Below are 24,718 nucleotides of genomic sequence, written 5' to 3'. Positions count from 1 at the left end.
GGATTCCCCCTCCTCTCATCCTCTCACCCTCAAGAGCCACCACTACTATTAGACCATTTTTTTCTGCCCCTGCTCCTATCCATATTGATGCTGTTCACACTGAAATGAAGTATCAGCTCCTACCTGAGATCTACTTGCTCTTCTGCCACAAAGTCTCTTCCTCTTCCTCTCCCTCTCCCTCCCTCTCCCCTCTCTCCTACCCTCTATCTCTCTCATTCACTCTTGTTCTCTCTCCTCTGAAGGTGAGATCTGTCTGCTCTTCTCTCTCTCTCTCTCTCTCTCTCTCTCTCTCTCTCTCTCTCTCTCTCTCTCTCTCTCTCTCTCTCTCTCCCCCCCCCTCACCTTCTCCCTCGCTCTCTTCCTCCCACCATCCCTCCACCTCCTTCCCTCTCCCTCCCTCTTCTCTCTCTCCTCTCTCCTAGGGGTTTGAAGCCACACCTGGTGCTGCTTGGGAGAGCAGTAAGGGGCAGGGGATTGAATAGCAACCTGTACCTGTCACATGCCCTACTGAGCTGATGTCCTAATTCACTTGGGCTCAGCCCCACCTGCTTTTAGCAACTTGAGGAAGCACCTTCCTATTCCCCAAAACAGCTGGGAATTGCCTGATATGCAATCAACCAGATTGAAATTAAACAAATTAAAAAATACTCCACCCTAAAAGACATACAGTTGGCCTCAGACACATGAGGAGAAAAAAATTAAAAAGTTTGGGGCTAGAGTGATAGCACAGTGGTAGGGTTTTTGCCTTGTTCGCAGCAGACCCAGGTTCGATCCCCAGCATCCCATATGGTTTCCAGAGCCTACCAGGAGTAACCCCTGTGAACTGCCGGTGTGGCCCCAAATCTTTTTTTTTTTTTGGGGGGGGGGTCACACCTGGTGATGCTCAGGTTTACTCCTGGCTATGTGCTCAGAAATCACCACTGGGGAACTATATGGGAATTCGGGGATCAAACCGCAGTCTGTCCTAGGTTAGCGTGTCCAAGGCAAACGCCCTACCGCCTGTGCTACCGCTCTGGCATTGGCCCAAAGTTTTTTAAAAAATAAAATAAAATGGCAAGAACACATCTGGTTTGCACAGCTGGGACAAAGGCCAGAGCACAGAGAGAAGCTCAGGCCTATGAACAGGGTGACAGCCCAGGGAGCTAGCAACCAGCCAGAGACAATGGGGCTGGCATGAACAGAGACCCTAATCCCATCCCTGCACTGGCTCAGGGTTCCCAGGCTCTCAGCCTGGAGTATCCTTAGGCTCCCCAGCATGGCTGGGAGTAGCCCTTATTCTTTAAAAAAAAAAAAAAAGGAAGTGCAGGGGCTGGGGTGATAGTAGAGTAGGGAGCTTGCCGTGCACATGGATAGCCTGGTTCAATCTTGAGCACCATCAGGAGTGATTCCTGAGAGCATCCAGGAGTAAGCCGTGAACACCACCAGATGTGATTCACACATCCCCCACCCAAAAAAAAAGAATTACAGGGAATGCAGAGATAGTACAACAGGTAAGGCACTTGCTTGGTATGTGGTAGACCCTGCCCCCAAGTAAAAGAAAACAAAAGTCAGAAATGATCAAATCGATCACAGAGGAAAGTGGGATCACCAACTGGGGGGAAAGAGCACTGGGAAGGCCATTTTTTTGTTCTGGCCGGTGCTCTGGGCTTACTCCTGGCTTTGCGTTCGGTACTCGGGGCAACCACACGGGATGCCAGAGATCCAACCTGGGCGCTGTATTATGGCTCCAGCCCCTAAGCAGAGTTTGCTTTTGGCCCTGGGGTGATTTCCCCTTCTCATTCAGAGCCTCACTAACGCCCCTTTTCTCCCTTCTCACTTGTTACCCCTGAAGCTGCGGGCTTTTCCCACTGCTGGCGCATGCGGCCATGTCTGTGCGGCCCGTCCTGCTGGGCCTGTATGAGAAGTACTTCCTGCCACTGCAGAGGCAGCTGCTGCCCGGCTTGCAGGCCTTCATTGTGGGGCTGTTGCCAGGCCTAGAGGAGGGCTCAGAGATCTACGACAGGTGGGTGTCAGAGCAGTGGGGGCAGGCAGGGTGGGGGCAATCCCTGGGGTTGGGGGTTATCTCGGAGAATAACAAAAGTGTATATCCTCTGAGATTAAGGAAGCGGAAGGAGACTGCCTGGGGCAGGTTGCCCATGTGTTTCTTTTTGTTTGTTTGGGGAGGAGGGTTAATTTCTGGGCCACACCTGGCAGCGCTCAGGGGTTACTCTTGGCTCTGTGCTCAGGAATCACTCCTGGCAGAATTCGGAGACCGTATGGGATGCCAGGGATTGAACCTGGGTTGGCTACATACAAGGCAAGTGCCTAACCCACTGTGCTATAGTTTACTCTGGCCCTACAGACCCATCATTTTGAGTTTGGCTCAACTGAGCCAGGATCTTACTGCCCATGACTCAGGTGTGTCATGCCTGGACGGGGCCTCCAGGGTTCAGCAGTTGGAGCACTCCAGGGCCATATCTGCTACTCCGAACCCTGGCTCTCTCAGGAAGTTCTGGTCCTTTTGTATTTTTATGGTTACAAGTATATGTTTTTGCATGAATGTGCCTTTGCTTTCATGTGAAGTTTGCATGTGTGCAGTTGTGTACATGTGTGCTCAATATGTATTTTCATCTTTGCTTGCACATGTGATTTTCTGTGTTTTTGGGGTGCCACACCAACTTTTTTTTTGGGGGGGTTTTTGGGCCACACCAACTTTTCTTTTCTTTTTTTTTGGGGGGTTTTTGGGCCACACTCGACAGTGCTCAGGGGTTATGCCTGGCTGTCTGCTCAGAAATAGCTCCTGGCAGGCACAGGGGACCATATGGGACACCGGGATTCGAACCAATCACCTTTGGTCCTGGATCGGCTGCTTGCAAGGCAAATGCCGCTGTGCTATCTCTCCGGGCCCACACCAACTTTTCTTAAAGCTTGTTCCTGGCTCTGCATGAGAGTTGCTAGAACCTCTGAGCCATGCTCAGGTCAGGTCAGGGTCTCCCCCCCCAACCCCCCACTCCCGGTTCTTCCGTGTACCGTGTTCACCCCCACAGCAGCTTCTTTGTGCTCCCACACGGAGCAGAGAGACTCATCAGGTACTTTCGGTTGGCCAAGTTTGTGTTGACAAAGCCCGAGTTTACACCTTGGAGGGGGGCTGGTGTTTGTGGGCGAATAGGGGCCTTCGGAGAGGTATGCGCCTCCCCTGAGCTCCACATCCCCACACCCTATCCCCTGTCACCCACAGGACGGACGCCCTGCTGTTGAAACTGTCACTGCTGGTTGGCCGGGAGGTCTTCTATGTAGCCCTCTGGGGCAGCGCCCTGATGAGCCCATCCGTGCGCCTGCCTGCCTCACTCTTCGTGGTGGGCCACATCAGTAGGGCCTTGCCCCCTCGGGAGCAGAAGTACATGCTGGGCACCGACTATCAGCTCACGGTGGGTGCCTGTGCCTGGACCCTGAGGGATCGAGGCAGTGAGGGGGGGTAGAACAGTGCCAGCTGTACTCGGGGGACTGTGCAGAGCCAAGTGACTGGACATGGTCCCCGAACCATGCCCAGCACAGGTACCTCCATTCAGTGAGTAGAGTGCAGGGCTACCTTCTGGGGTACAGAAACTGCTACAAAGTCCAGTCCTATCACCTGGGCATGGGGCTCCCCCCTGGCCGCCCTCCAACTTCCACTATTGGGGATCTGAGAGCCACACCCAGGGTTCTTCCAGCAGGGCTTTCTTCCACTATGGCCAGGAGGGGCCCCAGACTTTTTCTCCCACAGTCCGCGTACAGCGCGTGGCTTGCGCTCTATCGCCACCTCCTGGTGCGCCCATGCCTCATCCCTCAAAAGTTTCTTCTTTATTCCCTTCTCATTTGGGTGATGCAGGAATGGACCAAGGGACATGCTGTACGCTTGCTGAGCCACATCCCAGAGTTTATTTCATGGGCGATGGAGGGAGGGGGAAATTTATTGCTTGTTACTCTACTTTCTTTTTGAAGTTCTGGGAATCAAGCCTAGAACTCACCTTCCTACTGAGCCACATCCCCAGCCTGCAAATTTGAAATGTGCCAAGTCAGGTAGTTGGTTGAGGGGGAAGAGCCATAGCACAGTAGGGAGGGCACTGGCCTTGCATGCCACTGGTCCAGGTTCCATCCCCAGCATCCATCACATACAGTTTTCCGAGAATGGCCAGGAGTAATTGCAGAGTGTAGAGCCAGGAGTAACAACCCCTGAGCGTTGCTGGGTGTGAACCAAATACCAATAGATAAAATGAAATAAAATAAAGTTTTGGAGGCCAGAGTATTGGCGCAAGCCGTAAGGGGTCTGCCTTGCCTGCGCTAGCCTAGGACAGATCGTGGTTCAATCCCCCGGCATCCCATATGGTCCCCCAAGCCAGGAGCAATTTCTGAGCGCATAGCCAGGAGTAACCCCTAAGCATCACTGGGTGTGGCCCAAAAATAAAATAAAATGAAATAAAAATATAAATATAAAATATAAAATATAAATGAAATAAAAATAAAGTTTTGAATGAAGGCCAGATTCATCTCCACTCTGGCTCCCGTGTTTCAGCCAGCTGCTATATCTTCTCTCCACTGGATCAGGGAAGCCACTTCTCTTTACTGGTTAAAAAGAAATCACTCAGGCCCTCAGGCCCCTAACTGGTTTTAAAAATATACATATACATATACATATACATGTACATATACATGTACATATACATATACATATACATATACATATATGTATATATATATATATATATATATATATATCAGTTCCTTGGGCCCTTTTTCTTCTTGTAAAGTGTGTGTATCTGGGAGGAGGCAGAGGAGGTGTCCTGGCCTGGAGAAGGTAGTAGGAGGATAAAGTGCTTGCCTTGCACACAGTCGCCCTGGGTTCAGGCCCTGACACTGCATAAGATCTCAAAGTGCCCTCCAGGAGTGAGCCTTGAGCCCAACACTCCTTCCAAAAATAAAAAGCAAAACCCAGTCACCAAAAAAGAAATCAAAGTTGGGTTCTTTTGGATGCCTCAAGGTTAGAGCCCGTTTTTCTGCCCTGCTGCCCAATTTTTGTTTGTTTGTTTGTTTGTTTTTTGGGCCACACCTGTTTGATGCCCTGGGACTACTCCTGGCTAAGCACTCAGAAATTGCCCCTGGCTTGGGGGGACCATATGGGACGCTGGGGGATCAAACCTTGGTCCTTCCTAGGCTAGCACGTGCAAGGCAGACACCTTACCTCTAGCGCCACCTTCCCGGCCCCACTGCCCCAATTTTTTGGCTCAGTGTCCAATGCCTTATTTCTGGGCCTTCAGGTAGATTCTCTTAACTGGTTTCTCTCCAGCCTTCTCCCCACCCACTGACTCCTTGTGAACTGCTGAAAAATAAAAAAAATAAAGCAATAGCTGTTTCTGTCCTCAGCTAGCCCAGTGCCCAAATGCAACTCTGTCCAACCAGCCAACTCCAGCATATGCATCCCTGTCCCTTAGAGGCTTCCGGGCCGAGTTCAGATTGGTCATTCCTTTTGGTGCCGTTCAAGGGGAGGTCTTTGCATGGGTTGGAAGGCTCTGGGAAAGCTGCAAGTGAAATACCCCCAAGTAGAGACTGGAGTGATAGCACAGCAGTAGGGCATTTGCCTTGCATGCAGCCAACCTGAGACAGACTCAGGTTTGAATTCCCCAGCATCACATATAGTCCCCTGAGCCTGCCAGGAGCAATTTCTGAGCACAGAGCTAGGAGTTACTCCTGCGTACTGCCGGGTGTGGCCCCAAAACAAAACAAAACTGAAAAAAAAGAAATAACCCAAGCCAGACAGAACTCGGTGAGGTCCCACCTCTGTCCTTGAATATTCAGATTCCCCTGTAGCCAGCCCCAAGTATGACTCAGCACCCCCTCCCCATCTCATTTGGAGACCCAAGACCAGGAGCTGTGGAATTCATAGTGCTGTGTCCCCCATAGGTGAAGTCTCTATGCGCCTGCCTGCTGGATGCCAATGTCCTGGTGCAGCGGAACAATCTGGAAATCGTCCTCTTCTTTTTCCCCTTCTATACCTGCCTGGTGAGTCAGGCCTGGGATGTGCCCTTTGTGTTCTTCTCATCCATCCATCTATCTGTGTCCGGCTGGTGAAAGAGGCCCTATTGGTCTCTGCGGCCCAGCCTGCTGCCACTCCCTGCCCCAGGAAAGGCTGTGACCAGTGCGATCCACTGTTCGCCTGCAGGACTTGGAGGAGCAGACTATCCCACTGCCCAGACCTGACATCGTACGAATCCTGGCTGCTGCCACCCAGACCCTGCTGAGAAGGGACATGTCTCTGAACCGCCGACTCTATGCATGGCTACTGGGTATGGCCATAACTGGGCTGCATTCCTATGATGCACACACATGCTGACAATGCCACTCCAACTGGCACTGAAGAGCACATACTGAGGGGGCTGGAGAGATAGCACAGCATTAGGACGTTTACCTTGCATGCAGAAGGATGGTGGTTCGAATCCTGTCATCCCATATGGTCTCCCAAGCCTGCCAGGAGCAATTTCTGAGCGTACAGCCAGGAGTAGCCCCTGAGCACTACCGGTGTGACCCAAAAACCAAAACAAACAAACAAACAAACAAAAAACCCCACACACTGACACCCAGGGGATGTATGCAACCAATGGAGTAGGCTTAGGTATGAATTTTATGCCTGGTTTTGTTTATTTGGTTTTGAAGCCATACCTGTTGATGCTCAGGCATTAGTCCTGGCTCTGTAGTCTTGGCTGGGCATGGGAGACCACATAGGATGCTGGGAATCAAAATACCCTCTGACCTCCACAAATCCCTGTCCCGTTCTCCTGTAGGCTCTGATATCAAAGGAAATACCATTGTGCCTGAATCTGACGTCTCCAATTCTTATGAAGACCAGTCCTTGTACTTTTTTGAAAAATATTCTAAGGATCTTCTCATTGAGGTAAAGGACCCTTGCTGAAAAGTTCACCCCAAATTGCAGCATCCTGATGGGGTTTTAATGGATTATTTAATATGAGACACCCTGTGACCCTGTCCCCCTCCCTCAGGGTAGACACGTGCCTCAATCCCTTGGTTTATGCATGACTGGGAGCTTCCCAGCAAACTCATTTCCCCCTGCAAGGTGGATTTTCTTTCTGTCCCCGGTTACTTAGTGATTGGAACAGCCTATACTGTCCTGCTGTCTGCACTCAGTGGCCTAATGTGTGATCCTGTGAAACTCCACAGAGCCTGGCAGGGATCTTGCACCAGAATTTCGGGGATGTCGATGTGGAAGAGCGCCACCACGCCTACCTGAAGCCCTTCCGGATCCTGGTCAGTCTGCTGGACAAACCGGAAATCGGTGAGCTCAGAAAACAGCCCTTCATCACAAGATTGGCACACCTTGTCGACAGCACCCCTAAATGGAGCAAGTGTCCCCCACTGCCTGCACCAGTGACCTTTGCCCTTGGTGGGTCCAGCATCTGCCTAGAACCAAGCAGGCTAGGCCAGCCAGGAAAGCTAAGTTGATGGGGGACATTGCAGGGAGTCTTGGTGCACCTACCATACTGGTGAAGAAAATGGTGAGGTGTCTTGAGCAACCATGTATTTTGTGGGAGTCATATGTAACCCTTGCTGACCTGGGGTTTCTGTCCAGATTATGTGCTTTCCACTGCCCTGTGGTTTTTGTTTTATTATTGTTCAGGTCACAGAAATTGCTCCTAGAAGGCTTTTCTGACTCAGAAATTACTCCTTGCAGGCTCAGGGGGCCATATGGGATGCTGAGGATTGAATCTGGGTCCATCGTAGGTTGGCAGCTTGCAAGGCATTAAGCCCTACCTCTGTGCTGTTACTTCTGCCCTTTTGTTTTGTTTTTGGTTTTTGGGCCACACCTGGCAGTGCTCAGGGGTTACTCCTGGCTGTCTGCTCAGAAATAGCTCCTGGCAGGCATGGAGGACCATATGGGACACCGGGATTCAAACTAACCACCTTTGGTCCTGGTTTGCACCTTGCTTGCAAGGCAAATGCCGCTGTGCTATCTCTCCGGGCCGCTAGCCCAATTTCTAACAAGGCGTAATGGAACCCAAAATTTATTTATTTATTTATTTATTTATTTTTATAACCTTTTTTTTTTTTTGGGCTACACCCGGTGGTGCTCAGGGGTTACTCCTGGCTGTCCACTCAGAAATAGCTCCTGGCAGGCACGGGGGACCATATGGGACACCAGGATTCGAACCAACCACCTTTGGTGCTGGCTGCTTGCAAGGCAAACGCCACTGTGCTATCTCTCCGGGCCCAGATTTTCTTTTTTGATAGAAATTTTTTGTGGACGTATTGACGTCCAGTCCAAAATAAAACCCAAATATTGATACGGTGGCATAATCTGTATTTTTTCTAAAGTTATTTTCAGTCCTGATGTTTGTAAACAGTCAATAACATAAAAGTATAAGTCCTGTAAATCTGTTTCATTGTTCATTGTGATCAAGATATCATCTGTATAATGAAATATCATGGCTTGAGGAAATTTTTCATGAGCAGGGTTCAAAACCTTATTTACAAAAAATTGACACATTGTTGGGGAATTCAGCATGCCTTGGGGGAAGAACAGTCTATTGGAAATGTCTGCAGGGATGGGTATTATTGAGAGAAGGAACTGAGAATGCAAAACGTTTTTTATCATCTGGGTGGATAGGAATATGGTAGAAACAGTCTTTCAGATCAATTATAATTAGTGGCCATTCCTTTGGAATAACTACAGGTGATGATAAACCAGTCTGCAATTTGCCTATAGGTATCATGGATAAATTTACAGCTCTAAGATCCATCAAAAGTCTCCATTTACCAGATTTCTTTTTTATAGTGAATATAGGTGAATTCCATTAAGAAAAAGATGGTTCAATATGTCCTAAACTTAGCTGTTCCTCCACTAATTCTGTCAGCACCTTTAATTTATCAGTTTTAAGGGGCCACTGACCTGTCCAAATTGGTTCGTCAGATTTCCATTTTATTTTTATTGGTGCTGATATTTTTATGGTAGTGGCCTTTACTAAAAATTTTGGGTTTTTAAATCAAAAGAAGATTTGGGCTCTTCTGGAGCTAATGGGATGTGGAATTCTGCTTTCCACTGTTTGTGTAGGTCACGGCCCCACAGGGATGGTGAAAATGGGCCCATGTGAGGTCTGATTATTGCTTTTTGATTTTCTGGGCCGTAAAATATCATAGTCCTTGTACTCAACAGACAGGAGTTTAGGCCTCCTATTCCTTCTAGCGAATATGGGATTTCCTGAAGAGGCCAATTTTCTGGCCATTCTTTATCAGAAATTATGGTAACCTGAGCACCCGTATCTATCATTCCGTCAAAGGGTTGCCCTTCCAAGTAAAGTTTGATCATTGGGTGTTCATCTTTAAATTTAGTAACCAGAGCCACGATTGGGTTTTGTAGCAGCACCCGGATCTGTGCTTCCAAAACCTCCAATTCTAGTCTTATCTGAAGTCCCAAATTTGACATAAGGCACTATTACTATCTGGGCAATCACTTCTCCTTTTTTAAAGGTCCATGTAACTGGTACAGTAATAACTACAATGATTTCTCCCATAGAATCTGAGTCGGTGACACCAGTGATTACTGATATACCCTTTATGTTGAGGAAACTTCTGCCAAGAATCAAACCCATAGTATCTGGGGGTGGCGGGCCCACAATGCCAGTTTCTAACATGTAAGGGCATGCTCCTGGGTAAATTGTAATGTCCTCTGGGCATAATATGTCTAATCTGGCACTCCTGATGTGGAGTGAATTAATTCCCTTATAGTGATGAATTTTCTTGGGCTGGGCTTGCGAGCTTTGCCCCTGATTTGGAAGGGCCTGGGGGAGGCCCTGTGGGCATTTCCCTGCATCTTGTATGTGTCCTTGAGGAGCTGAATTTATAAGGAAACAGCAATTTCTTTTGATATGCCCCTGTTTTCCACAATGGTAGCAGGCGATTTGCCTCCTGGGGATTGTGTTGAAACCTCTACTTAGGTTATTATCAATGAAGTTTCTAGATATGCAATCTTTCGCCCTGTGCCGACCCCTTTTGCATTTTGGGCAAAGACCTGGTTTATGGAAAGTGTCCTGTCCCCAAGGGGAATAAGGCATCATTCCCTTGGTAACTGGGAAGGTTTGTACTGAGTGGGGTGGGGGTTGGGGTTCCCCATAGACATTTCGATAGGCATAAAGGAAATCATTCACATCTGCCTTTTCATTTAATGTATTCAATACTAATCTACAGGCCAAATTTGCATTATGATAAGTCAAAGATTTTACTAGAAGTTTCTCATCTCCTCATCTTCGACTTGTAACTTCAGAGCATCTTTAATCTTACCTACAAACTCTGCATATGACTCATAAGGGCCTTGGGTAATTTTTAAAAAGTTTCCTTTACAGGGCCCGGAGAGATAGCACAGCGGCGTTTGCCTTGCAAGCAGCCGATCCAGGACCAAAGGTGGTTGGTTCAAATCCCGGTGTCCCATATGGTCCCCCGTGCCTGCCAGGAGCTATTTCTGAGCAGACAGCCAGGAGTAACCCCTGAGCACTGCCGGTAGTGGCCCAAAAACCAAAAAAAAAAAAAAAAAAAAAAAAAAAGTTTTCTTTACCAATGCTGTTAGAATCAATTTTTTCCCATGATGACAATGCAATATCCCTAATTAAATTTAAGATTTCTTTAGGTAAAGCTGCTTGTGTCTGAATATTTGCAAATTGATTTTCTGCCATCAATAATTCATACGATAGAGTAACACCTGCCACTTGCTTTTTCGTACCATCCAGGCTATGTAATTTGGCTTTTACACCTTCTGAATAGTACATTTCCCATTCAGTTCGCTGTTTAGACGACAGGCATATTTCAGCGATTCTTTTAAAAACATACAAAGTCCAAGATGAGTATGACTCCAAAGTCTTAGTAACTCCACACTGTATGGTGATTTTGGGCCAAACTCTTTACATGCTTTTTTAAACCTATCTAATTCTTCCATCTGATAGGGTACATAGTTAGAAACATTTATCCCGTGTAAATGGGATGAGGCCAGATTAGCAAAATTACTCTGAATAGAGCTCTGAGGCCGTGTGTGTGGTTCATTGTCTGAATCTGCACTGTTGTGCGATTCAATTTTGTGAATAGAACGAGGCCTCCCTTCTGGAGTTAGCACTGGAGGTTGATCATTGTCTGAGTCAATACTGTCATGCGATTCACTAGAATCAGGCTTAACTTTCTGAGTTGTTTTTCTTCCAGAAAAAATTTCTATATTGTTGATGGTGGGGCTGGATTCATCAGCCCGCACCTTGGTCTGAATTTTCGTTCGAAAGATTTCCTTATTATCCATACTGGTTTTAGCCTCACCATTTCTACACTTTCTATTTCCTAAATACCAGCCAATAACTATGCTCACAGTAATAACATGAGCCAACATAGAAATTCCACAAACTATGACGGCTGGAGACAATGCAATTTTTATTTGAAATATAGACCACGGGCCCGGAGAGATAGCACAGCGGCGTTTGCCTTGCAAGTAGCCCATCCAGGACTAAAGGTGGTTGGTTTGAATCCCGGTGTCCCACATGGTCCCCCGTGCCTGCCAGGAGCTATTTCTGAGCTGACAGCCAAGAGTGACCCCTGAGCACTGCCGGGTGTGGCCCAAAAACCAAAAAAAAAAAAAAAAAAGAAAGAAAGAAAAAAAAAAGAAATATAGACCACAACCATCCAACTGCAGTGATTGTCCTTAGATCAAAACCAATTAGTTTTAAACAAAATGGAATAATCCACTTGTATACTAGAGAACCAATGTGTGAGCAAAAAGGTGGCAGAATCCACATGACTGACCACAGAAACCATTTAATGGTCAGCAGAGGAAATTTCCAATGAAGTATTTCACTTACAGTTATTGAGGGTCCAGGTTCAGCCTGTTCGGGCGCCATTATTGTGTATGTAAATATTTTATGGGATTATTATGTTACTGACCCTACCCTGATCGGTGATTGTGCCCTACCCTAGGGTGTGACCTGGCATTCTGCCCACACCCTAGGGTGGTACCTGATTCTGCTTCCACCATTGGGTGGTATCTGATCCCACCATTGGGTGGTACCTGATTCTGGGGATAAAAACAAGGGTCTGTGGAAGGTGAGAGGCTTTTTGCTGGAACTAAGGCTGAGACTTTGGACTTTAGTCTTGTCCACCGAATAAAGCTAATATTTCCACAAGCCTGACTACGAGCTGTTTACCCGCCGTTTCACATCAGAACCATCGGCTGGACGGGGTGGCAGATGTGTACTCTGAGCTGGAGGGGAAGGACCTCATCCTCCATCCCTCCATCAATCAACCTCTTCAGGGGCTGACTTGCAAGACTTCCTATTTGTCTACCTGCCACAGAAGCCAGAGACTTAACTCCGCCACGTGTTCCTGAATGTGTCCATTCTATTGAACATTCAAAGTTTTCAGATGCCTTGTTTCATATGTAGGATTTTTGTTGATTCCTAAATGATCTCAAGATGGTCTTGTTCCAATTCTTTCTCTTTCTTGTTACAGGGCCTCCAGTGGTTGAACATTTGTTTCTTGAAGTCATCCGGGCTTTTTATTCCTACTGCAGTGATGCGCTCGGCTCTGACCTCCAGCTGAGCTACACGCAGAGTGGCAGTTCGCTGATAAGGTATAAGCTCCATCTCATTTCCCTCCATTCTCGGGGCTGTTATGTTTGCTGCTGCTTATGGGGAAGTGGTGGAGACAACCTGGGACCAGAGCCCTCACTGGCATGATGTGTGTCTTAAAGTCAAAAGCTAGAGTGATTTGACTTTTCCTTGGAATACTGAGTAGATTTAGAAGGAATCTGAAAAGCTGCAGAGATAGCATAGCGGTAGGGCATTTACCTTGCACACAGCGGACCCAGGACAGACCTGGGTTTAATTCCCAGCATCCCATATGGTCCCCTGATCTAGCCAGGAGCAATTTCTGAACACAGGGCCAGGAGTAACCCCTGAGCGGCACCAGGTGTGGCCCAAAAACCAAAAAAAAAAAAAAAGAAGAAGGAATTCGATATGTTCCTGCCCCAGTCTGGGAAGGGACTACCCTCATTTATTGAAAAAGTGATGCAGGGCCCGGAGAGATAGCACAGCGGCGTTTGCCTTGCAAGCAGCCCATCCAGGACCAAAGGTGGTTGGTTCAAATCCCGGTGTCCCATATGGTCCCCCGTGCCTGCCAGGAGCTATTTCTGAGCAGACAGCCAGGAGTAACCCCTGAGCACCGCCGGGTGTGACCCAAAAACCAAAAAAAAAGAAAAAAAGAAAAAGTAATGCACTATTTACAATGGCCAGACTCTGGAAACAACCAAGATGCCCTTCAACAAATGAATGGCTAAAGAAACTGTGGTGCATATACACAATGGAATATTTTGCAGCTATCATGAGAGATGAAGTCATGAAATGTTCCTATACATGGATGTACATGGAATCTATTTTGTTGAGTCAGAGGGAGAGAGATAGACACAGAATAGTCTCACTCATCTATGGTTTTTAAGAAAAATTAAAGACATTACTGTAATAAGGCCCAGAAACAATAGAGTTAATTAAGGGCTGGAAGGACTGGAAGAACCGTCAGGCTCACAATTTGAAGCTCACCACAGAGATTGGTAATTCTGTTAGGGAAATAACTACACTAACAACTAGCATAACATAGTTAAAGAATGAGAGAAGTAGAATGTCTGTTGCGAATACAGGCAGGGGTTGGGGGGCACTGATGGTGGGAATGTTGTACTGGTAAAGTGGGGTATTCTGTTTATAACTGAAACCCAACTACAAACATGCTTGTTGTAATCATGGTGCTTAAAGATTTATACAATTAAAAAAAAAAAAAAAGAATAAACCAAGCCAGTCAGGGAAAAAAAAAAGTGATGCAGGTTCATTGAGGGTTGCACAAAAAAAATCAAGAATGGTACTCCCGGGCCTGGAGAGATAGCACAGCGGCGTTTGCCTTGCAAGCAGCCGATTCAGGACCAAAGGTGGTTGGTTCGAATCCCAGTGTCCCATATGGTCCCCCGTGCCTGCCAGGAGCTATTTCTGAGCATACAGCCAGGATTAACCCCTGAGCAACGCCGGCTGTGGCCCAAAAACCAAAAACAAAAATAAAAACAAAAACAAGAATGGTACTCCCATATTGCTGCCACCTCTTAGAGAAATCCTAAAACATTTTATTTCTTTCCAGACTCTCAAGGCATACACATATAATTATCTTTTTTCTTAAAGAAGCTGTGCTATATACAGTTGCCTGTCCTTTGTTGTATTTTTTTTTGGGGGGGGTCACACCCCGCAGCGTTCAGGGATTACTCCTGCTCTATGCTCAGAAATCGCTCCTGGCAGGCTCCAGGGACCATATGGGATGCTGGGATTCGAACCACCATTTTTCTGCATACAAGGCAAACACCCTACCTCTATGCTGTCTCTCTGGCCCCCTTTGTTGTTTTTTGTTTTGTTTTGGGGCCATACTCAGCAGTGCTCAGGGCTTGCTTGTGTCTTTGAGTTCAGTAATCACTATTGATGATACTCAAGAGACTGTATGAGGTGCTGAGGACTGAATTTGAATTTGGTGTCTTTGAGTGCAAGGCAAAGACCATACATGTATCTTTTTAGACATATATCTTTGTGAGACTATGCATGGATTTCTAAATTAAATTCCTAATTAAAATTATCAAATCATTTAAATTTCAGCTAAATTTTTTTCTTCCTGAATGTGTATGTATGTATGTATGTATGTATGTATGTATATATATATATACATACATACACACACATTCTGCCTGTAAACTATTAACAATTGGACTAAAATTAAAGATGGAGAGATAGTATAGCTGATAGGGCACTTGCCTTGCAGGCTGCTCACTCAGGTTTGATCCTTGGTACCACATATGTTAACCTTAACCTGAGCACTGCCAGGTTAAGCCTTGAGCACTGATGGATATAGTGCTCCCCAAAACCAAATAAAAACTCTTCTCAAAAAATTTAGACTAAAATTATTTTTGGTCATCAGATTCTTTTTTCACTTAATTTCCAATAGGGCATATATCATTCTCAGAAGAGTGAAATATACCAAATAATAATTTATAATTTGTTGTATATAGTGACAAATGCTGTATTGGACAGCATCAGGAAAATTCTTTCCTAAGGGGCTGGGAAGGTGGTGCTAGAGGTAAGGTGTCTGCCTTACAAGTGCTAGCGTAGGACGGACCGCGGTTCGATCCCCCGGTGTCCCATATGGTCTCCCCAAGCCAGGGGCGATTTCTGAGCTCATAGCCAGGAGTAACCCCTGAGCGTCAAACGGGTGTGGCCCAAAAACCAAAAAAAAAAAAAAAAATTCTTTCCTATGTAAAATTGGTAACTTTTGGAGGCTCGAGTAATAGCACAGTGGGTAGGGCATTTGCCTTGCATGTGGCTGACCCAGGTTTGATCACCAGCATCCCATTTGGTTCCCCGAGCCTACCCAGCATAATTCCTGAGCACAGAGCCAGGAGTAAGCCCTGACCATAGATGGGTGTGGCCCCAAAACAAACAAAAAATCCACACTGTAAAACAGTTAGTTTTTTCATCTCCCTAGAAGTTGTAAATGGTAACCAAGTGATCACCTTTGACCCTGTGTGCTAAGACACTGTGCCTATGGCAAATTTTTATGGGTATATTTATAAATGTTTCCTGGTCTTGCCAGTGCCATAAAAGAAAACAGAAATGCCTCAGAGATCGTCAAGACAGTGAATCTGCTCATCACCTCTCTCAGCACAGACTTCCTGTGGGATTACATGATGCGTTGCTTTGAAGATTGTTTTAGGTAAGTGCCCTGGTCTGGCTGACGGGCTCTGCAGCAAAGACCAGTGGGCTTTATGGTCTTGTAGCTGCAAATTCTCCAGAGGTGGATGAAGGTGGGTCCTTCAAACTGTTTAGAACTCTAGAGAGAATCTTCTAGGACAAAGGCAGACAGGATAAAAGACGTGGCCACTAAGATGTTCCCCGTGGTGTCAGCTGCACACACTGAAGCTTCATTACTAAAGCTGAACTCAGCACCTCATCTCCTGCAGCCCAAATCTATGTTCTCTCCCGCTGCTCTCTTGGACTCGACTATAGTTTAAATGGATTTGCCCTGTGGTCCAGTGGTTGTAATGTCTTTGCATCAGCGGCCTTCTTTGGTCGCTCCTGAAATGAAATGAGAAACTCACTGGTGGGCTGGTGGCTGAAGGTCTGGGGCTGGACTCCACCTTGCTGTCCCTCTCCCCCTCGCGGCTTCCGTCCTGCCCGCCAGTGAGGCGCAAAGGCTTCTCCCTAACCCCCTTGTCCTGCACCCCTCATTCATGCTGCTCCCTTAGAGTCCTTTGTGTTCACCTGCTTCACCCTATAACTATGGATTGTGACCTGTTTAAGACTGTTAGCTGCATGTTGCTCTGCTTTGGAGACTTCCCAAGCATGTTGTTCACTGTTTAAGACACCCCCAAAGAGAGATGGTAGCACTTCTCTCCTAGGAGAAAGCTGTTGCCCCAAGACACCAAGTGCCCTGGGAGTCACTGCAGCAGTTCTGAGCCCAGATCCCAGCCACCTGCTATGCTGTCCTCTCTCTGGCACCAGGTCCCCCTTGGTATCTGCTGTGCTCGGTGCACTCACTGTAAGGGGATCCGCAGGCAGCCATGTGGCCATGCTAGTATCGAGTTCAGAATAGATTTTAGTCTGCTTGTTTCTATTTCAGAACTCCAGGTCCCTGTGAGCTTTGCAGCATTTCCAGTGTCGCCAAATGACAGGCGACACTTGGCCAGTTCTTTCCCCCACATCTTTTATTGTTTTCTTTAAAGGAATCAAATGCTTCTGCCAGATAACACTCACCCCCAACCCTTCTTGGTGAGATTCCCTCCTCTCCTCCACTCACTTAAGGAATGTCTTAATTTGCCTGATGAAGCCGGGCATCTACCTTGGGCTGGCAGGTGACAGCCAGAGTTGAATCCCTGATGCTACATGTTTCCCCATCTCAATGGAACCATTGGGTGTCCATGTCTCCCCACCCCACTCCACGTGCTCCCTCAATACCATCAGGCCTAAATATGACCTGTACCACCAGGCAGAGCATTGCCAGGAATGGACTCTTTTTCCCAGGCACCACTGTGTGTGGCTCTTCTGAGAACAGGACAGCAACAGCAAGTGCTGAGGTTTCCACAGGAGAGTAAAAGCTGCTCTTGCTCTGCTGTGGCCCAACCTTAGAGGCTGAGGAATTCTCAACGACTCTAGTATAGTGTGCTGGGGCTGTCACCAGGGTTTGCAGTCTCATGCTGTCCCTATAGCACAGGCCTTTGGCTTCAGGCAAAAGAGGCCTGTGATTATTGCTACTGTCAGTGTCAACCAGGCCTTCTGGGGATACACCCTAAACAGGTGCTGTTTAACTCTGTCAACCTGCTTGGGAACCAGCAGATGGAAGACAGGGCTCAATGTCAGGGAGTTTGGTGTCCACCGATATTACTTCATGCCCTCCCCCCTGTTATCCTATCACTATTTTCATGATGGAAGTAGTTTCAATGGAAGTTACAGAAAATGCTGGAGATAGAGAAGTGATTGGTTTCCTAGGGCCAGGGACATGAGTTAGTGGCCAAGAATTGGCCTTGTACTTGGAAGGCCCCAATTTCAGACCCTAACACTAGGAATAAAGAATGGTTTTCTTGGTGCTGATGTGGTAACACAGTGAGTAGGGCATATGCCTTGCATGTAGATAATCAAGGTTAGATCCCAGGCACTCCATATGGTCTTCTGAACCTCTAGGAGTGATTTCTGAGTGAAGAACCAGGAGGAAACCCTGAGTGCTGCTAGAAATGACTACAAAACCAATAAAGAACTTCCTTTTCTTCCTTGTACTTTCTCTAGAACCCTGAAGCAGAGTGATGATGCTGGTAAGAAGAGTGTCAGTCCTCCCTCGAGTGTGTCAGAGCTATGCACGCTGCTGGTCTTCCTCCTGGATGTCATCCCCTTGGTAAGGTGCTTTGCCCATGGTGATAGCCCCATGCTTACCCATCAACCCTAAACCTTCCACTCCAAAAGGAGCTTTACATGTCCACACCGTGCTGACCCCTATTCCTTTCAGCATCTTAGCTGTCTTCTCTGTCAGTCTCAAAAGGGTTATTTTTGATTTGCACTTAGGGGACCTAGCAGTACTCTCACAAAGCCAGTTATGAACAGGGGCTAGTCATGCAGACAGCAAATGTATTTCCTAGTTCATTGGGGCCAGAGTGATAGCACAGCAGGAGGGCATTTTGCCTGTCATGTAGATGTCCTGGTTTTGATCCCGGCATCCCATATGATGCTATGAACACACTAGGAGTGATTTCTGAGCGCAGAGCCAGAAGTAACCCCTGAATGTCGCCAGGTGTGACCCAAAAACCCCAAAAGAAAACTTATTGCTTAGTTTAGATGATGTGTGGCCTAATGTTCTCCAAGACAACTATTTCTTTAACACATAATGAACATGGCCACCCTTTCCCATGAAGGGATACAGCCTTGATCCTCTGTCCAGATCCAATAAATACTTTGTTTTCCCAACTCAAAAATGGACGGGACTGGAGAGATAGCATGGAGGTAAGGTGTTTGCCTTGCATGCAGGACAGTGGCTCGAATCCCGGCATCTTATATGGTCCCCTGAGCCTGCCAGTAGCAATTTCTGAGCATAGAGCCAGGAGTAACCCCTGAACACCACCAGGTGTGACACAACCCCCCCCCCAAATGGACATGAAGAATGGGGGATGGAATAGGGCTGCACCCGGTGGTATTTGGGAGCCATTCCCAAGTTCGTGCTCAGGGATCGACCAGAGGACCCTGTGGTGCCAGGGATTAACTTGGGCCTCTTGCCTCAGACCTCCAACCCTTTGAGTCATCTCCATAGCCCCTGAATATGAAAGCTATGCTATGATGAGTATCTTCTGCAATGCCATTTTGCAGTGCGTGTCTCAGATGGTCTCATGAACATAGTCACTGACCATTCTTCTCTTTTCTCAGGAACTCTACTCTGAGGTGCAGACGCAGTACCTCCCCCAGGTGCTTGGCTGCCTGGTCCAGCCCCTGGCTGATGAAATGGAGATGTTGAGCTTGCCAGAGCTCACGCACGCCCTGAAGACATGCTTCAAAGTGCTCAGCAAAGTGCAGATGCCCCCCTCCTACCTAGACACGGAGTCTTCGAGTTCGGTGCGCGCCATGCCTTGTGAGGAGGAGTGGAGAGACTCCCTTGGGGCAAAGAAACCGAGGCCTTCCCTGAGAGAAGCAGGAGGGAAGTGAGGATGGGAGTGAGGTCCAGATAACAGAGGTCATCACAGGCATGGTCCTCAAACCCTCAGGCTCATCCTGAAAGAATTGTTAGCATAGAGGCAGGCTCCTGGTCCAGATCTGTAACCGAGTAGTATTAGGAACCTTCTCATATCTCAGACCACCAGGAAGGGTACGAAGGAGAAACTGGGTCACTTGGGTGGACTCCATGACAGATCCAGGCTGAGGGGCTTATATCACAGCAACTTAAGGCATGATGGTCAAGAGCACAGGTGAAAGTGTAAAAGGGCTGATTCTTTTGGTGCTAGGCCAGTACATGGAGAACACCTTCGAGTGGTATTCTCTGGTTTCTAGACCTGTACTGCCTCCTCCCTGTGTGGGTCCAGTTTGCCTTGGATGGACAAGGACCTGCCTTCAGGCTTCATGCTAACTTCCCACCTCCAAAGAACCTGTTTCCAGCTAAGGTTGCACTCCTTCCCAGCACTGGGCTTTTGGATTGGGGACACAGTTCAGTTCATTACATAGAAGATTCTCTTGATTTGCTCGGTTTTCATCCAAATAATAGTTTGGGGACACCCTTCAGTTATATCTGTACACACCCTTTGTTTTTACATATAGTCTATGCTCTACGCTCTTCCCCTAGGTTATTTTGGTTTTTAGGTTTTACTGTCATAAATAATGTTGTAGTCTCTATCCCCACACAGCTTCATCAAGTTTCAAGTTTCTGAAAGACAAACTTCTAGAAAGGGGTTGTAATCGATCCCCTTTCTTTTTTAAGTGGAAAAGATGCAGAGGCAGAGAGATGGTACCGGGTTAATGTGTTTACTTTGCCAGCCAGCCAGCTTGGGTATGAGTCTCAGCACTGCATATGAAACCCTGGACCCCACCAGGAGTGATCTCTGAGCATAGCTGGTGTGACCCAAATAAATAATAAACTAGAAATGAAAGTGGGAGAGATGCAGATTCCTTTCACATCAAGGAGGATGCTGCCAAGCTGTCCTCCAAAAGAACTGTATTGGGGTTGCCAAGGAGTTTGGGGCCTATGGCCTGGAGTTATTTCTCATTTTTCTACTATTTTGTCTTAGTACTTGGAAATGTTTCTCTTGAGATCTATTTTGTGCATAGGCAGGTGGAGTGACAGTAAAATGCTGGGTATTCCTGAGTGAGCTGTGAATTTTCTGTGCTGGAGATAAACACTGCCTAGTAGGATCCAAATTCCATTTAGGGACTGTTGGTACAGTTTGTTAGTGAGCCCTTCTTTTCATGTGTGCTCACTATGGAAAAGAATACCCTGGACACAATTTTAGGTCATAAATACCTCTGGGCTAGAGCAACAGTTCAGTGGGTAGGGCTTTTGTCTTGCACATGAGCATGTCGAGAAATAAGCCCTGCTAGGTATGCTCTGGGGGGAGGGTTGGAACATAAGCAAATGTATCCTACTGTAAATGAGGCTGGTGAAGTTGGATCTGGGGCAAGTAGAGAGCTTACAGATTCAAAAACCATAAGACACTTCGAAGGGAATAAGTCTAACAATTTACCCTTATTTAGGAGGGGATGTGATAGTTATAATGTGTCTCAGCCGTTCAGATTAGGAGGAAAACAGGATAAATACCGTTTAAGGGAAAAACAGGAAGTGAGCTCTGTTAGGGAGACAAATAGGATGTATGCTGTCTTGGGAGAACAACAGGATATGTGCTGATACGCTCTAAGTTAGCTATACCTTACCCTACAAACCTTATTAATAATGGCATGTTTGGGGCGGAGAGATAGCACAGTGGTAGGGCGTTTGCCTTCAGGTTCGATCTATGAGCGCAGTGCCAGGAGTAACCTGAGTGCCACTAGGTGTGACCCAAAACTAAAAAAAAAAAAGTATGTTTCCAAGTGTTTTATCTGTCCTCTTTACACTCGTCCCTTCCCTTTGTTATTATTTGTTACTAGTTATAAGGTTATGATGATGGGTGGGGGAATCACATGCAGGCCAGGTTGTAGTCTTCACACCTTTTGTCAAGTTGTTTTGTTCACAGTGGGGGCACAGTGGGACACCAGGCTGCAGTGCTCACTGGTGGTTGCACCTGTAGTCTCACTGGTGTGTGTCCTCTTGTGCTGTTCTTCCACATTAGCTGAAGAGCTTGCATGGGGTCACTGTAGTGTTCATTTGTGCACTTAGCAGTGTGGCTGACAAATAAGTTAAGGTGCGTGTTGTGAGTTGTACTGCCTTTTGTGGTTTTTCCAAACACCTTATTGCAGTAAGGTCAGAACTGCTTTGAGGGGGATCTCAGAACTGACAGGATCTCATGTGGTACATGTGGCAGTATTGGGGATTGGGCTGAGTGCTTGAAGACAGACATTGTAAGTCATGAGCCAATCTTTTGGGCCCTGTATTTATTCATTCAGAGCACAGTGAGTTAAATGCAGAAGAGTTTAAATTTTCCTATTAATACTGTTAACAATATTAACAGTTTAGGGGCTGGAGAGATAGTATGGAGGTAGGGCGTTTGCCTTGCATACAGAAGGATGGTGGTTGGAATCCCAGCATCCCATGTGGTCCCCCTAGCTCGCCAGGAGCGATTTCTGAGTGTGGACCAGGAGTAACCCCTGAGCGCTGCTGGGTGTGACCCAAAAAATCAAAACAAATAATAATATTAACAGTTTAAGAGTCATTAAAGGTTGAAGTGTTAGTCCACAGGAAAAGCCACTAATTAGAAACATTTCTTCTGGGGGCCGGGCGGTGGCGCTAGAGGTAAGGTGCCTGCCTTGCCTGCGCTAGCCTAGGACGGACCGCGGTTCGATCCCCCGGCGTCCCATATGGTCCCCCAAGCCAGGAGCGACTTCTGAGCGCATAGCCAGGAGTAACCCCTGAGCGTCAAATGGGTGTGGCCCAAAAAACAAAAACAAAAACAAACAAAAAAAAGAAACATTTCTTCTAACTGTTGTGTCTTAGTTTTTTCAAAATTTTATCTAACTGAATTCAGTTTCCTCATTCAGATTGTAAAATCTAACAGATTTAAATATTTTTGAACCCCAAAGGCTTTAAATAAAGATAGTGCACCCCAAGTCAGCCTCCCCAAAAGTCCAGGATCTTTGCAATGTTTCAGCTTTTTCTTTGCATCCCTCCCAATCCTCTCCTCCCTCCTGCGAGGCCTTCTTCATATTATTATGAACTTTTGTATAGGGATTCTGTCGGTGTTTAAAAGGACGTGTTTTGAAAGACTAGAAGTACACGTTCAGGGCCTGGAGAGATAGCACAGCGGCGTTTGCCTTGCAAGCAACCTATCCAGGACCAAAGGTGGTTGGTTCAAATCCTGGTGTCCCACATGGTCCCCCGTGCCTGCCAGGAGCTATTTCTGAGCAGACCGCCAGGAGTAACCCCTGAGCACGCCGGGTGTGGCCCAAAAACCAAAAAAAAAAAAAAAAAAAAAAAAGTACACGTTCATTCATGTTCCACCACCCGATGTTTTTTTCCATGATTCTTAAGTTGGGGGGGGGGGCTGCGGGTAGTGTCTTTTTTGAGATCTTTCTAGATGTCTGATAACAGTCTTCCCGATATCTTCCAGAGTCCAGTAAAAGGTGAAGAAAATGAGATCAGGTTAGATACAAAGGCGCTGATCCCCGGGGATGAAGATGCGTCCTTCCCTCCACTCAAGTCCGAGGACAGCGGGATCGGGCTGAGTGCCTCCTCCCCAGAGCTCTCGGAGCACCTGAGGGTGCCCCGGGTTTCTCCCGACAAGGACGACGTCTGGAAGAAAGGGGGGAGCATGCAGCGGACGTTTCTGGGCATCCAGGAGCTGATTGTCAACTTTGCCCACAAGCACATCTTCGGGGCCCCTCTCGAAGTCTCCGCCGATGACGAGGAGAACTCTGCAGAAGAGCCTGCAGGCCGGCGGGAGGAGCAGGGTTTACCGGGCTCTGGGCTCAGCAGCGGCCTTCGGAAGAACTCGTGGGAGGCCCGGCCCCTTGGCGTGCCCCAGTTCAAGCAGCTGCTCTCAGACCTATTCACCATCCGGGGGTCCCCGTCCAAGGCCAAGAGCGCTGCCGAATCCCCGCAGCCTGCGCCCAGCATCCCGGGCCAGAAGGAAGAAGGCGAGTGGACCGTCGAGCGAGGCGCCGTGGAGCTCCAGGGCTGTCGGGAGGACTGCAGGGAGGCCTTGGCTGCTGCCTGCCACCTGCTGCTGGAGTGCGCCACCTTTCCCGTCTACCTGTCCGAAGAGGAGACTGAGCAGCTCTGCGACTCGCTCTTCCAGCTTCCCGGTGAGGGACCGGTCACTCTTATGGTGGGCAGGGGATGGGGAGACCACTTTCGGGTCAAGGGGTCATGCCTGGTTGGCGCACGTGGAGGTAGGCTGCAGGTCCTGGTCCAGTGTACCTTTTGGTCCACTGAAGCCTCTGGAGTCCCAGGGACAGAATCGACGCGTGTAAACCAAAGTCACAAATTAATGCTCTTTCCCTACCCCCCTCCAAGTCACAAATTAATGCTCTTTCCCTACCCCCTCCCCGGATAAAAAAGGCTTTAATTCTAATTCGTGGCTCAAGATCATGCGCACATATGCATACACACATTTTCTTTCTTAGAACATTCGTCTCTTTGTTTTCTTATTCACTCTGGAGAAACCCATATTCTCTCTTGGACATAGACTTCCTCTTTTTTCCTACACACACACACACACACACACACACACACACCATATTCTCTCTTGGACATAGACTTCCTCTTTTTTCACACACACATTCCCATATTCTCTCTTGGACATAGACTTCCTCTTTTTCCCTACACAAACACACACACACACACACACACACACACCATGCCATGCCTTGCCAAGGACATAGACTTCCTCTTTACACACACACACACACACACACACACACACACACACACACACACACTATGCCAAGCTCTTGGACATAGACTTCCTCTTTTTTCCTACACATTCTCTTGGACATAGACTTCCTCTTTTTTCCTACACATTCTCTCTTGGACAGACTTCCTGTTTTTTTTTTTCCTCCCCTCATATCTTTCTAAGGAAACGTTGACTAAAATTTGTTTTAATAAGAAACAAAGCAGGGGCCGGAGAGATAGCATGGAGGTAAGGCGTTTGCCTTTCATGCAGAAGGTCATCGGTTCGAATCCTGGTCTTTCATACGGTCCTCCAGGCCTGCCAGGAGCGATTTCTGAGCATAGAGCCAGGAGTAACTCCTGAGCAATGCCAGGTGTGACCCAAAAACCAAAAAAAAAAAAAAAAGAAAGAAAAAGAAACAAAGCAAAAAACAAACAAACAAACAAACCCAGCACCCATTACGTGGATTAGGCACCTCTGTCTTTGCTTCGATGCCCCCAGTTACACCTATAAAGTCTCTTTCCAAGAAATATCCCTGTCCTGAGTTGTGGGGGGGATGGACAGTTTGAACTTTCCAAGAAAGGGGCATTTTACAGCTCTCTGCCCAGGGCAGCAGTTCAAATGAGCATGTCATGTCTCTAGGCTGCA

General features: G+C 47.3%; 1 protein-coding gene across 1 annotated transcript in view; it reads left to right on the top strand.

The window, feature by feature from the left end:
• The window catches only part of DOP1B (DOP1 leucine zipper like protein B), a 92,560-nt gene that overhangs the window by 23,695 nt on the left and 44,147 nt on the right, over positions 1–24,718 (top strand). The window contains exons 4-14 of the mRNA XM_049785737.1: positions 1,832–2,002; positions 3,218–3,407; positions 5,917–6,015; positions 6,176–6,299; positions 6,795–6,904; positions 7,189–7,303; positions 12,499–12,619; positions 15,661–15,780; positions 17,847–17,952; positions 18,972–19,157; positions 22,790–23,483. Of these exons, the coding sequence (XP_049641694.1) occupies positions 1,832–2,002; positions 3,218–3,407; positions 5,917–6,015; positions 6,176–6,299; positions 6,795–6,904; positions 7,189–7,303; positions 12,499–12,619; positions 15,661–15,780; positions 17,847–17,952; positions 18,972–19,157; positions 22,790–23,483 (2,036 nt within the window). The remainder of the gene's footprint in view (positions 1–1,831; positions 2,003–3,217; positions 3,408–5,916; positions 6,016–6,175; positions 6,300–6,794; positions 6,905–7,188; positions 7,304–12,498; positions 12,620–15,660; positions 15,781–17,846; positions 17,953–18,971; positions 19,158–22,789; positions 23,484–24,718) is intronic.

This window comes from Suncus etruscus, chromosome 13, assembly GCF_024139225.1.
Source record: "Suncus etruscus isolate mSunEtr1 chromosome 13, mSunEtr1.pri.cur, whole genome shotgun sequence".
NCBI classification, from domain to species: Eukaryota; Metazoa; Chordata; class Mammalia; order Eulipotyphla; family Soricidae; genus Suncus; species Suncus etruscus.
The sequence above is the reverse complement of the archived record's forward strand: the minus strand, read 5'-3'. Positions and strand labels throughout refer to the sequence as shown.